This window comes from Pteronotus mesoamericanus, unplaced genomic scaffold (genome assembly GCF_021234165.1).
Source record: "Pteronotus mesoamericanus isolate MK-2021 breed Mesoamerican mustached bat unplaced genomic scaffold, CSHL_Meso_final contig_130, whole genome shotgun sequence".
NCBI lineage: Eukaryota > Metazoa > Chordata > Mammalia > Chiroptera > Mormoopidae > Pteronotus > Pteronotus mesoamericanus.
The window spans coordinates 31257102-31272238 of NW_026555060.1; the positions used below are offsets into that span (position 1 = coordinate 31257102).

The 15137-nt window shown below is 38.8% G+C and overlaps 1 protein-coding gene and 1 non-coding gene across 3 annotated transcripts in view; one reads left to right on the forward strand and one right to left on the reverse strand.

Annotated features, from left to right (window-relative positions):
- Positions 1-15137, reverse strand: part of FBH1 (F-box DNA helicase 1) — a 44737-nt gene that overhangs the window by 20174 nt on the left and 9426 nt on the right. For both annotated transcript variants that reach the window (XR_008530885.1, XM_054594059.1), the window contains exons 3-12: positions 12881-13482; positions 10936-11066; positions 10694-10829; positions 8228-8418; positions 4765-4857; positions 4306-4400; positions 2025-2193; positions 1067-1289; positions 374-461; positions 202-288 (exon numbers count right to left, since the gene is read on the reverse strand). Coding sequence is in view for 1 of the 2 variants with exons in the window: in XM_054594059.1 (XP_054450034.1) it covers positions 202-288; positions 374-461; positions 1067-1289; positions 2025-2193; positions 4306-4400; positions 4765-4857; positions 8228-8418; positions 10694-10829; positions 10936-11066; positions 12881-13482 (1815 nt within the window). In the remaining variant the exon portion in view is untranslated. The remainder of the gene's footprint in view (positions 1-201; positions 289-373; positions 462-1066; positions 1290-2024; positions 2194-4305; positions 4401-4764; positions 4858-8227; positions 8419-10693; positions 10830-10935; positions 11067-12880; positions 13483-15137) is intronic.
- On the forward strand, positions 6595-6748 carry LOC129087844 (small nucleolar RNA SNORA62/SNORA6 family). The gene has a single exon (XR_008530950.1). It is a non-coding gene; the product is annotated as a small nucleolar RNA SNORA62/SNORA6 family (small nucleolar RNA).

The window sequence follows — 15137 nt, forward strand, 5'->3', positions numbered from 1 at the left end:
TGCCTTGGGTAGGGGGAAGGACAACTGTTGAAATCCAAAGTCAAATAATAAGGGATTTCTGAGTCACTAAATACCACCATTTGTTCCTCTTCTTTAGGACAAATAAGAATAATCAACTAATTTCACATATATGTCCTCTTATATAATCATGATGTTGTTTCTATGTATTTGAGACTACTGATATCCTGAATAGTTTATCACCTGGGGTACAGTCCTGGGCCTCATCCACAAAGATGGCATCAAAGGAGGCAAGCAAAGGTTTGCTCAGCTGCCAAAGTTTCAAGTAGCCTAAAAAAAGGGGAGTAGCAAGAGTCAGAACTCATAAGTAAAGCAGTTACATTGAACAGGTAACGAGATTTGGGAACTTGCATACCATCATGAGTCATTTGGTAAGCCTCTTCTTTGCATTCCCCCAGCTTCTGCATGTTATCCCAAAGGCGGCTTGCTTCAAGAACACTGTTCTAGAAAACAAGTAATTGGTAACTCCTAGTTTAAGACCCTGGAAAAGACAGCACCCTAAAATCACACTTTTCATTTCCACATACAGAGCAGAGGTCAGAATAAAGGCACCATCACAGCTCGGTGAGTGGCCGTCACTTCCCTAACTTCCTTCCGGTTCCACGACAGCCCAGTGACAGAACATTGCTCAGACAGCACAAAATCTGATGGACCAGGAAAGGCTGGATTATTTCTCTAAATTTATGACTAACAATTAATTCATAAAAAGAATGGCAAATGATTGAAAAAACTTGTTAAAAATTAGAAAAGAGATTCCCAATCTTTAGATTCATCCAGCAGCCCCAATGAAAAACTCTTATAAACCCTGGGTAGGTGCTTCATGTGAACAGGAGGACCAGTGTGAGAACCGAGTGAGTTGTCCATGAGCGTTCTTCCCAGAAAATGCTTAACAACTCACAGCTATCATGACTGGTTTACAGTCTCACCCCTCCACCGTTATTTCTTGCTGGCCATTATAAAGAAATGAAAGACAAATATAACACTGTATCATGTCAACTCTTCTCATTCACCTCTAGATCCCTAATACTAAAGATACTCAAATACTCACCAACTTTTCACTCTGTTCAACCATGACTCTCTGTCCTTGGTTGTCCTTACACCAAATAGGCACGTGATCAATAGTCAGCTCTTCATCAGCTGAGGCAAAGAAGTTTTCTAAAGTCTTACACACTAGCTTGGCCCTTATGAATCCACCTTTCCCTTCAGCAAGGACAGAATTGACCATGAAGGGTGTTAACTTGAAGAGATTCAATTTCTTATTTGATTGGTACCTGTAATACATATCCCAAATGAACAGTAGTTGACTTGATTGACAATGCCAATAAAATGTCCCCCCTCATTCCCAATCTCCTTCTCTCCAATGACACCACAAGGTCACTCTCAGTGTCACATATAGATGAGGAAAACAAGAAAGCCAGAGAAGTAGAGCCAGGTCCATGTATGATTTGAAATGGCTTCACATTAGGCTTTCAGAAATTCACATGTAGTAACCGAGAAGATGAAGGGGCTCAACGTCCATCACTTAGGACTCTAATGACTACTACTACAAGGTGTGAAACAAGACTCCAAGAGGCCCCCAAGGGCAGACACTCAAAGGTTCTTGAAGCCTTCACATCCAAAGGAATGCTGGTTCAGAGGCCTCAAGAGACCTAGGCCAAGTGCAACTTAGTTTAGTCTTCTCTCTCTCGCCCCATTCTAGGAAAGCCTGGCAGTGACCAATCAGATGGCTGATATCGTGAGCTCTAGACAAATCTTTTTTACTTTCTGTGCTTCAATTCCAGAGAAATGAAATTGGCTCCCTGTTCAGATATTATTTGTTAACATGTTTTTATTGGGTAAAAGAACAAATCACTAAATCTATCTTTGGATTTCCTTCCTATAAGTGGAGATAAAAGGGCTAAATTTTCTTAGTGTCATTGTAGTGTAAGTCCATATGTGATCATGAGGATTGCAACATGAAAAACAGTAATTAGACATAACCACAATGGTGGCAACATAATGCTCACTTCCTCCCAATGTGTCCATAGGCCATGGAATGAAAGGTTTTGCAGATGACATTGCTGGGGAAGACTCGCTCCGCCTGCTTTGCGATGCTCTTGTTGAATGTCACATAAAGAAACCTGCTCCCAGACCACTTCTCAGCATACTTGACCAGGGTAGAGGTCTTCCCAGTGCCTGGGGAAGCCAAGAGGAAAGGAAGTGACCCTCTGACCAGGATAAACTGTTCCAGAGGATGTCTTCATCAGGTTTTATCCATGCTTATCTTGCCTCTTGCTTGAGACCAGACAGTGACAAGTTTACCAATACTGATAAAAATGAACAATGGTATAGTGAAAAAATAGCAGATTCTAAGCCAGATTAACCTGCGCTGTGATCATGGCTCTGTCAGGTTTTAGTTGAGGAACGAAAGGCAAGCCACTTGGTTTCAATGATCTTCAGTTTGCTTCTCAGCCCAGAGTGGGTTAACACTGACCTTGTAGAGGCAGGCAGGATAAAGATAATCATCAAGGTACCCAACAGAAGAACGCAATAAATGGTAGCTACAGCTGGCCTAGGGCTCACTGATGCTTGATGGCAAAAGTATGCAAATGAGATTCGTTCTGAACTTTGCCTGCCCTGCCTCTCCACCATTCATTCAATCATTCAGTTATTCAACTCTCATTCATTTAAAAATACTTATTGAGCACCTACTACATGTTCAGCTGTATGCTAAGTACTGGGAGTATATTAAAAGACATAAAGCAATATTCCTACATTATAATCTAATTGAAAATAAAATACCAACACAGTTGAAACAATTAGAACAAAATGACAGTATAATGATAACACAATAAAGTGAAAAAGAATATGAATTTGGAAACAAAAAATTCTCACCAGCCAAAGAAGAAAAATAGTACCTCTTTTCTGACCTTACAGGGTTGTTTTGAGTATGAATGACATAATATAGAAGTACTTATAAAATGCCTATGTCAGCTATTCTTACTATATAGTCAGGTACCAAATAGTTAATATGAATAATTAGTTATAGGTAAGAATTCAGAGATCACTTAGGACTTTAATGACGAAAGAAGCCTCCATCAAGAAAAAACATAGAAATGATGGGAATCAACATGTTAGGGCAAAGAATAAGAGGGAGGGCAAAGAGGGGAAAAGATAGGTTTTTGGAGAGGAACAAACCCAGCTTTGAATTCTAATTTGAATCCCACTTTGAATCCAGCTTTGATTTTTAATTCATATAGCGTATACTATATAATCATATAGTAAGAATAGCCAATATGCATATTTTATAAATATTTCCACACTATGTCACTCATATTCAAAACAACCCTGTAAGGTTGGAAAAGAGATACTATTTTTCTTCTTTGACCAGTGAGAATTTTTTGTTTCCAAATTCATATTCTTTTTCACTTTACTGTGTTATTTAACCTGGGGCAAGTATTTTTTTACCCTTGTCGGAAGATATGCTTATGGACTTTAGAGAGGAGGGAAGAGAGGGAGAAAGAGAGGGAGAGAAATATCGATGTGAGAAACACCGATTGGCTGCCTCCCGCATGTGTCCAACCAAGGACCAAATGTGCACCCAGGCATGTGTTCTGTGACCTTTTGGTTTATGGAACGATGCCCAACAAACTGAGCTACATTGGCCAGAGCCTGGGGCAAGCCATTTTAATTTTTCTCAGGCACATGAGAGGCATTTAAGAAATGGCTGTTGTTCTTGTTTTTAGTAGGATATGTAGGCAGAAAAAAGAGGGGAGGGATTCCAGGTAGAGAAAATAGTATTAGCAAAGGTTCAGACAAAAGAATAATCAAGTACTTTAGGTTGGACTATAAGGACAATGAGCTGGCTGAAGCAGGAAAATAATACACAATATATTTAGGAACACAGGTTAGAACCAAATGGTGGAATGGCCTTCCAGACTTCACCCAACAGAAATCAGGAGCTACTGAAACTTTCTGAGAAGAGATTAACATGACCTGCCAGTCCAGAAGCAAACAATGACTGAGCATATATAATGATAAATGACAGGCTGGACCAATCCCTTTGGTAACTACTTCGCAAACTAACTCCTATGAACTATTTGTCTCACCAGGAACTCCAGTGTGGATGCACCCTGAAGTGGTAAGGAAAAGCAAGAATTACTCAGCAATGGCTTTTTGGATTATTTCATTGCAATAGTTCAATAACAAATCAAGGTAAAGACACTCTGGAAGGTAACAGGAAAGGGAAATGTAGTGATGACAGTCATGAACCTGACTCTCTATTCCAGTGTTGGCAAGTTCCCTTACCTGCAAATGCCATAATTTTTACCACCTGGAGAGGTTCCATCTTATGATTCAGAATCAGCTGTTGTTCATGTGTAAGTTGGATGGTTGTTTTCTTGCTATAATCATTACAGAAGAAAAATTAGAAAAATACAAAGGAATTGAAAAGACAAGGTGACGGACTGTCAAAAACCAAACAGCTAAATCAGATGAACAAAATTTAATCAAAAAAAGGACCTCCTTTTAGGGTGATAAAAATTTTCTAAAACTAGATTATGATATTGATTGCACACTTAATGAAATTACTGAAAATCTTTGAATTGTACAATTAAAATGGTGAATTTTATGTAAATTATACCTCAATAAACTTGTTAAAACACCTCTCTTCAAGTATGAGAGTCAAGAATGAAAGACCACACACACACACACACACACACACGCACGCACGCACGCACGCACACACACACTTATCTATATACATACCCTGGCCAAACTGATGTTTCCTCTTTAACTGCTGTGGCCTGAGTACAGGAATTCTCCTGAATATACAGGCAATAGAAAATGTTGTAGTGAATCCTAACAGGGAAAAAGCAGATTTAGAGATTATCAAATTAAGTCTTAATCTGTATCTTATTTTTTTCTCAGATGTATTTTCTCTTTACCATTTCTAAACAAAACAAAACAATACAAAAAAAAAAAAAAAACACCCTACCACCATGTCATGAAAAACAGGAAAGAAAAGAATTTACATATACCTAGAGATGACCAAAGCCCTCTTGGAGAGCACAGTTCTGGGAAAGACAACTGGCTCCAGGTGCAACAGCAAAAGGAAAGAGACCAGGATATGCCCTTTGGGGAACAAGGCATTAGCTATGATCACAAGAGACAAATAATCACAAGAGCAGTATGAACCAGTTGAAAAAAAAAAGTAATTTCTGCTCCTAGTGGTGAGATTCTTGTTCAGCATCAACATAATATCATCTTGTCTTTCTGAGCCTCTGCTGCTGCTCTGCTCCCCGAGTCTCATGAGGTAATATTGGTTTAGAAGCATGAAGAACATTCTGTCTTTTAAGATCCAAAAGAAAGTTTGCTACACAGGTAACAAGACATGATTACCATCCAAGATATATGAAGAACTCATACAACTCAACATCAAACAAACAATTCCATTTAGAAAATGGAAAGAGGACCTGAGCAGACACTTCTCCCAAGAAGACATACTAACCGCCATCAGGTATATGAAAAGATGTTCAATTTCACTTACTAGTAGAGAAATGCCAATCAAAACTACAATGAGATACCACCTCACACCTGTTAGAATGCCTATTATCAACAAGACAAGTAATAACAAGTGTTGGAGAGGTTGTAGAGAAAAAGGAACCCTCATTCACTGCTGGTGGGAATGTAAACTGGTAAAACCACTATGGAAGTGTAACAGTTCCTCAAAAAATTAAGAATAGAGTTACCATATGACACACCAAACCCTCTTCTGTGTACCTACCTAAATAACTCAAAAACATTTATTTGAAAGATATATGCACCCCGATGTTCACTTGAGCATTATTCATGGTGGTTAAGACATGGAGGTAACCAAAGTGTCCTTGGATAGAGGACTGGATAAGGAAAATGTACATATATACAATGGAACACTACTCTGTCATAAGAAAAGATGAAATACTGTCATTTGCAACAACATGGATGGACTTTGAGAATATTATGCTAAGCAAAATAAATCAGTCAGAAAAAGCTAAGAACCATATGATTTCACTCGTATGTGGGATATAAAATTGAAACTCATAAACAACAGACAACAGTATAGTAGTTACCAGAGGGAAGGAGGGGTGGGGCAGTAAAGGATCTCAGGGGCCAAATATATGGTGATGGAGGATGATTTGGCTTTGGGTGGTGAGCACACAATGCAATATACAGACTATGTGTCATAGAAATGTACCCCTTAAACCTATATGACCCTATTAACCAATGTTACCCCAACAAATTTTTTTTAAAGATAAGATTACCAAGAACTAGAAAACAACACAGCCTGCAAGTCACCAAGAGATACAAAAGATGACATGGAGCACTCAACAGAGGCACTGGACATGGTCAAACATGTCCCATCACAAGCCGCTCCAAACCTTTCTGTGTTCACATGAACCCAAACTCATATCCTTCTATGACCAATTGCTCACCATTTAGTGCATTGCTCCCCATTCCCAGAGTGAGAAGAGATGATTGCCACACATCAATCTTTTTGATGAAATAAATACTTTTAATAATACAACATTTTGGTCTCTGGTAATATTATCTCTCTGGACTGCACATTGTTAAGAGCTTGGAGTTGAGGCCACTGGTGGCCGATAAAGTCACAAGTATAGGCAGTGTGCTACATGAGAGGCAAGTTTTTCACTAACACCGCAAAGGTCTCTGGCCCAATGACTGGAATTTGATAGTAATCCTTGCTACAAGTGAAAAAAAAGATTATCTCCCAGGAAAACCAGGACAAAATATATAAACACAACCTATCATATCTCCCATTCCTCATCTATGTCCATGTACACATGTAAATTATTTATAGGTTCATATTTGCACTTATGGTCATTATTCATCATTTGTATATTTGTCTAGTCCTAATGATGTCATAAAGCTCCTTGCCCCACATTTCAATGCCAGGGAGTGGGATACAACATAAAGTATATTTAATGAATTGAAATATATCTCAAAAACACAGCAAATACTCTTCCGGAGAATAAATGTTCCATCCTCAAACTTCACCACAAATGACTGGGCCACAGCTCACCTGGTGTCTCCAGCCATATTCCTCCTAACGCTCACTAATTCCAGAACAGGAAATCTGGAAAGTCTCTCTGGAATGTCTGCTTCTGCAAGATCTCTTGCACTGTCGCACTTTCTCCATGTCAGGGGTCAGGGCTTCTCAGTAGTTGCATGTCATACCTTGGGTTTCATTCTAACTTGTAACATGGCCTACAATATCTTCCATCATCTGGTAACTGGAAACTTCTCATAATCATATACCAGTCTCCCTCTTATCCATTTCATTCTTGTCACTAGGCTTCTGTTCTTTGTGTATACTAAATTCATTCCTGTCTTTGGGCTCTTACAGTATCTATTCCTTCTGCTAAAATGCTCTCCCCACAAATCTTAAGGTGGCCAGCTCCTCCTGACATTCAGGTTTCAATTCAGATGCTACCTCCTCAGAGAAGCTTTTTCTCACCCAGTCTAAAGTAGTGCTCCTCAATGCCTTTGCCTATCACCCTGTTCTTTTCTTTGCAGCACTAATCACTCATTAAAATGATCTTGTTTAAATTATTTACTTATGCAGTATCTGTTTCTCCTCACTAAAACATACATTCCATGTGAAAGGCATTACTAGTGCCCAGAAACCTATATGAAATGTAGTAGGTGCTCAAAAATTTGCTGAATGTACACATTCCTCTCAAAACCGACCTGTGTATATCTGCTGGTGAGTGAAACCATGATGGTCAATCAGAATGAGCAACCCACCAGCTATAGCCCTTCTCACGCTAAGATGATTAGCAGACAAGACTTAACCACAATTTTTATATCCTATCTGCAAGGAAGTGAGAAATGGAGGAAGCAAATCCTAACATTTTCCCTAGGAAATTGTAGCCACAAATGATTAAAGAAGGCTTCTTTTAGTGAGGAAGACCTCACGTGGGGCTACGACACCCTTGTACATAACTGTTTCAGTGATTCTTTTTACAGTTGTATAGCACTTTATGTTTGTAGAGCACTGTTACCTACATCACTACACTTAAATCTCACAATACCTTCATTTTACAGATAAATAAATTGAGCAGTGTGGGTTTTATGGCTTATCCAGTGTTAAAGTGGCAGAGCTGGGACTTGTCACAAGTCTAGGATCTTCACTCTGTCTGAGTCTATGCTTCCTTCCCAACCACTTTACCGATTGCTGATGTTAATTCCCTTCTCCCTCATGGCATAGAGAAGCACAGCGATGCAGTATAAGGTCTCAGTGATGTCTGGCATTGTCACAGTAGAGCTGGGTCTTCGGAGGCAGAAGAGTAGCTGCTGAATGTCATTCACACTGCTGGAGAGGAGAACAATGGCTGCCACCAGAGCCCACACGTTAACACCCTGGAGGGAGATGGACCAGGAAAAGAAGACAAGACCCCAAAATAGAGGTCACAATTAATAAATATCACATCAGACAACCAGTGAGGAAACCCAAGTATGGGGTTCCAGGGCCATCTACATATTGCCTGAACTGAGCACTAACTTCCCAAATGACATTAGGGAAACAATGGGAACCTTTTCTTTTGCCTTGGATTCCTTTCTTCTAATCACTTCTGGATTTGAATTCTTAGTGTAATTAAATAACATTTATAAAGTATTTAACATAGAATCTTGCAAGCAATGATGCTCTCATTTCCCCATCCCTCCTCTCCAGGTTAGTGTGAGCGCTCAGGTCTACACATACTCAACAGAGTTACAACAGGACCACTATTAAATGGGTGTCTGCCTGGGAGGCACAAAAGATGAGAGATACAAGAAAGACAGCAGTCTGTTGAAGGGAAAACAAGACTGACAATTCTCTGCCATTAAGCTATTAATTTACTTTGTTATTATTAATAATTATTAAATATTAAGTTAAATACATATGAAGTAAATTATTGAAAATTTATTATTACAAACACAGTATGCTCCACTTAGTATTATTTAAGAAAACATTCACTGACATGGAAATAGTCAGTAACGGACATAGATCTTTATCATTCTTAACTTTACAAATCTCCCTGCTTAAAAATCTATTCCAATTTATTCTCCAAAATATATTAAGAACTCATACAACTCAACACCAGGAAGACAAACAACCCAATTAAAATATGGGCAAAGGACCTGAATAGACACTTCTCTAAGGAAGACATACAGATAGTCCATAGACATATGGAAAAATGCTCAACATCACTAGCCTTTAGAGAAATGCAAATTAAAACAACACTGAAATATTGCTTCATGCCTGTATGAATGGCCATCATTAATGAATCAACAAACAACAAGTGCTGGTGAGGACGTGGAGAAAAGGGAACCCTAGGGCACTGCTGGTGAGAATGCAGACTGGTGCAGCCACTGTGGAAAGCAGACTGGAAATATCTCAAAAAGTTAAAAATGGAACTGCCTTATGACCCAGCGATCCCACTGCTGAAAATATACCCTAAGAATCCTAAAATATCAACTCAAAAGCACTCCTGTGTTCATAGTGGTGCTATTCACAATAGCCAAGTGCTGAAAACAGCCCAAGTACCCATCAGTAGATGAGAGGATTAAAAAACTGTGGTACATTTACACAATGGAATACAATGCAACAGAAAGAAAGAAGCCCTACCTTTTGTGACAGCATGGATGGACCTGGAGAAGATTATACTAAGTGAAATAAGCCACCCAGTGAAAGACAAATACCATATGACCTCACTTATAACTGGAATCTAATGAACAAAATTAACTAATGAGAAAAATAGAACCATGTGCATGGAAATATGATAGCTATAGGAAGAAAGAAGAGAGGAGGGGGAATGGTGGAAGGAAGAGGAAGGAACTAGGCAAAGAACATGTATGAAAGACACAAGAACATGGACAACAGAAAGGGGACTGTCTGTGGGAGAGAGGGGTGGGTTGGGTAGGGGGGCAAAAGGGAAAAAATTGGGACAACTGTAATAGAATAAACAATTAAAATAATTATAATAAAATAAAGAAATAAAAATAAAAATGCATTCCAAGAAAGGTGCATTCCATGCACCTCTCAATGACAACCATCCAGTGAAAGAAAATTCACTCCACCATCATCAACTCAACAATCACTTCACTGAAGATAAAGGAAAAGTGGACATAGACGAATTTCCAATCTTCTATTGGTTGCAGGCTGAGGTTGCATATAGCTTCTAAAATAAAATTTGAAAATCCATGACCTAACTGAGGAACCACAAGCTAGGAAACTGAGGACTATCTCCACCTTCTCATCAACTCACATGCATCTGTAGCCAAGACCTTGAATTTCTATGGTCTTTATACAACCTACGTTGTTGACAATGGAATGGGCTGCCCAGTAAGGAAATCTTTATCAATCAAAGTGTTCAGAGGTTTGATGACCGTCCCCTATTGAGGATTTCTCAAAAGCATGGGGCATTGGGCTAAATGCTTTTAAAAATTTCTTCCAAATGTAAGAATCTACAATGTGCCCTTTTACTTCTCCAATGGGATCATTGAAAAGATTAAGGCTTCAAAACAGAAATTAAAGAAAGATTTCTGAAAATAAATCTAAAACAACCTTCAGCCAAACTTATTCACCAATACACTGAGAAATGAGAAAAATGTGTCACCTTTCCCAATAATTCCCCATGGCCTCTTTACGTACCGCAGGAGCAACGTAAAGGTCAGGGAGATGTTGACGCACGCACGCCTCTGCCTCAGGAAGGAGGAGATGATCCCTCAGACTCCACAGTGCCCTTCCAGGATCCACACTTGGGGAGCATTTAGTGGTGGCTGTATAGCTGTTAAGGCATTCACAGAGGAGTCCATGAGAAAGATGGTCAAAGGTAATAATATATGGGAAAGGACTTCAGAAACTGTCTTCCTTCCAGAAGAAAAACAACTCACCGGATGAGGTTCAGCACACACAGGTCTGACTCTTTCTCAATACCATAGTTCAACAGGATGCCATCTACTTTGCTGACAGCCTGCTCTTCATTCATCAGGTATCGATGATACAGCTTTTTCCAAGGAATGAACTATATAGTTGAAAAAATTCCAAAATAACATACAGGAAATGACTATTAGCAGATTGGACCACAAACACATGGATATGCTTCTACCAATTAAAAAGCAAGCATAGCCTTGGCCAGTGTGGCTCAGTTGGAGCGTCATCCCATAAATCAAAAGGTAGTGGGTTTGATTCCCAGTCAGGGCACATTCCTAGGTTGCAGGTTCAGTACCAAGTCAGGACACACACACAAGGCAACTGATTACTGTTTCCCTCTCTCCTCTCCCTTTCTTCTCCTCTATGCATATCCTCAGGTGAGGGTTTGTTTTTTTTTATAAGCAATTATAGCTCACAATTTAAGAGCTGAGCAAATAGGGTACAAACACTACACAAATTTTGACTGGAAACTAGGAGAACCAGGTCTTGGTTTTGATTTGAACACTAACTTGACATAGAATCTGGCAAAAGCTAATGCTTCAATTTCCCTGTCAAAATATCAAGACACAAAGGCTCAGAGTTTCAACAAGGACTAAATAATATGAAAGCTATAGCTATACTAATAACAGACAAAAAAGACTAAGTCAGAAATTATTATAAGGGACAAAGAAGGAGATTATATAATGATTAAAGGGTCAATTCACCAAGAAGATAGAACAATTATAAATATATATGTACCAATAACAGAGTTCCTAAATCTAGGGACCGGACACTGACAGAATTGAAGGAAGAAATAAACCTCAACATAATAGCAATGGAGACTCCACTTTCAAGAATGGATAGAACAACCAGTCAGAAGATCAGTGAGGAAACAAAGAACTTGAACAACAGTACGTTAATTGAACCTAACAGACTTATATACAACATCAGACTTATATAGAACACTTAGTTTGTTATATAGAAAACAAAGTAAGCAAACAACTAGAACTGGAACAGAATCACAGAAATGGAGATCAGAGGCAAGGGGGAGGGAGGCAAATAGGGGAAAAGGTGCAGGGAATATGAAGCATAAACAGTAGATACAAAATAGGCAGGGGCAGATTAAGAATAGTATACGAAATGGAGAAACCAAAGAACTTATATGTATGACCCATGGACATGAACTAAGCAGGGGGAAATGCTGGGGGGTGGGACGCTGTAGGGTGGAGGGGAATAAAGGGGAGAAAAAATGGAAAAACTGTAATAGGATAATCAATAAAATATATATTAAAAAAAAGAAGTGAAAGGAGACATTACAACTGCTGTTACAGAAATAAAAAGGGTTATTAAGAGAACCCTATGACATAACACTATAATTCACCTATAAGTAAAATATCATGAGCACAATGGAGAATGCAGAAAACATTAATAGGACAACCTGCCTTCTATCAATGAGCTAATAATTTAAATGGGGGAGGAAGGCTCTTTAAAGCATAATACAGAACGTGAAAAGCTTGTAACAAAGGTAAAAATTGCTACAGTAGCACAAGGAAGAGAGTGAAATAGGAAAGAATAGACTGAAGCCTTGAAGAAGAGGTAAGATGTCTACAGATATAAGGGACTCTTTATGTGGTTGTATGGGTGAGGGTGTTAGACCAACATGCAGAAAGCAGTGTGCAGTCTTTGGCTGGATACAACAAATAAATCATTTGCTATGGACAGATCACAGGGATGTATTGAGAAGTGAGCAATGAGGCTGGGATAGTAGGTGGGACAAACATGGAGAGCCTCACAAGCCTCCATGGAATTGGGATTTTATCTGAAGGCAAAGGGAAACTAAACTCTACAATCAGAAGTATACATTAAGGAAAGCTAATCTATGTCTTTTTAGAGAAAATATCATAGAACTCCAAGCGCTTTACGTACCAGTGGATCACTAATTATCTCCCTCCAAAGGTGGCACACCAAGCACAGATTCCAATAGAGATCTTCCACAGGGAGGAAAGAAAATATGTGCCTTAGGACTTCACTGGGCAAGCTACAGATGTGGTTCGGGGGTTCCTGGCAGGGCAAGGTCCCAAGAAGCCCATAGTAAGAGTCAGGAATGGGATCAGGACCAATGTCCTCTACTTCTTGGTTGGATTCTTCAGATTCTGCAGACAACCATGACAAAGAGCCCTCTACTTCTTGCCTGGCTTCCCTGGCCTTTGTGCGGGACAGGGAAAATCGATGCCGTAGGGTTTTCTTAGAAACCCCACCCCACTGACTGGTCTCCATAGCTTGATTCCTCTCGTCCTCAAGGGACCGAGAGCGCTTCCTTGAGGGCAGAGCAGAGTGTGATGAGCCCAGTCTTGCTTCTCCATCACCTTCCCGAGGCAGGGCACAATTGCTTTCCTCAGCAGAGATCACTTCACCCTCCGAGTCCTGAGAGTTGTCCTGGTCCACAGAATTGCTTTTAGCCATGTCATTGGTGCACCTCTGCTGGCTAGCTAGGAAGAATTCAGTGATGTATCTTTGAAATCCTTGACCTACACAGAGAACCCAAATAGAATAATGAGAAATAAATAATGACTGCTGACCACTATTGACCCAAATGATACAAACAATTTTCAATTAAGTGACAAGGACATAGTTACTGGCTAACTGATTATATAAAGAGCTTAATTTTTTTAAAAAAGTTATATTTGCTCTACCACACAGTCAAACACACATATGTATTGAGACAGAGACCTGTCTTCAGATGGTGTGAGGACAACACCATACCTTGTAACACATGTAAATTGAATATATGAATGGACAGACAAAAACCAAATGACTGCTCACATTCATTCACACATCTACCTATGAAAATTTATGCCTCCTGGCTTGCTTGTACAATAAAAAATCTAAGTTTGCTTAAGTAGAAAGAAAAATACTTTATGTTATCAGGATTCAGTGAAACCAACTCTCTCCTGTGACAGAGTTAAAAGCCATTTATTTTCATTTCCTCCTGTGAAGCTGACACATTTATTTATTTTGATATAAAAAGGAAGAAGTCACAATTCTCTTCGTATTATTAGAGTGGTACCTAATCCACTCTACACATTTATTTATAAGCACCTGTGATTCTAAGACAAAAATAAAGTGAAAAATGGTACATACAGTCCCTGACCTCACAGGCTTTTCAAGCACCAAGGGAAATCAAATGGTGATTTTACAGATTACCACTGTATTTTAAACTCCTATAAATTACTGTAAAATGCCAATGAAGTATTTACACACCTTATCACATACAACAAAATACAGGGCTCCTTTCTGAATTGACTATAGCCAGAATTCTCATTTTGAAAAATGAGAGAATGGGATAAAATTAAGTTTAGCCATTAACAGAATTTATAAAATGTAGTATTTTTTCTTCTACCTTAGGAAAAAAAAACTCCAACTTTCTGGGGTGATTTGATAAAAACCCAGAGTTTTGAAGTCAACAGGCCTTGGTTAAATCTTGACATTTTATGCCCTAACTGGTGTATCTCAGCAGACTGGATGTTGTACTGCAAACCAAAAGGTCACCAGTTTGATTTCGGGTCAGAGAACATGCCTGGGTTGTAGGCCAGGTCCCCTGGCTGGTAAGAGGCAACTGATCATACATTGATATTTCTCTTCTTTTTCTCTCTCCCTTCCCCTTCTCTAAAAATAAATAAATAAAATATTTTTTAAAATTCTTGACATTTTTCTAATTGTGGAATTCAATCACAGCAATACCTATTAAGAGCCTGCTACATTCTCAGTGCCAGGACTCCCCATTGAAACATACACATGCTGACAAAGCCTGTGTAAAGATCTCACAACAGAGAAGTTGACTTATATGCAGAACAAAATGTAACCATTTAGTTTAAAACTGTCTCATAAACTGGTTATGGCAGTTCCAAAAAGTGACAAATACATATTACAATATTTTTTTAAAAATTAGGTAAGATTTGAGTGGGATTCTGAAATTAGATATATCAAAGGGAAATAAGGTAATCTGGATCATACTAATAGATATTAGCAAAAGGAGGAATTCATTTGGCACATGAAGAGATAATAAGAAAACCAAGCTGTCAGAAATAGAACTTGCATGTAATAAACAATACATATCAGGTAATGACAATTTTGAGCTTGGGTCCATAATACTAACAGAGAGACATTTCACTGTCGGTCTTTT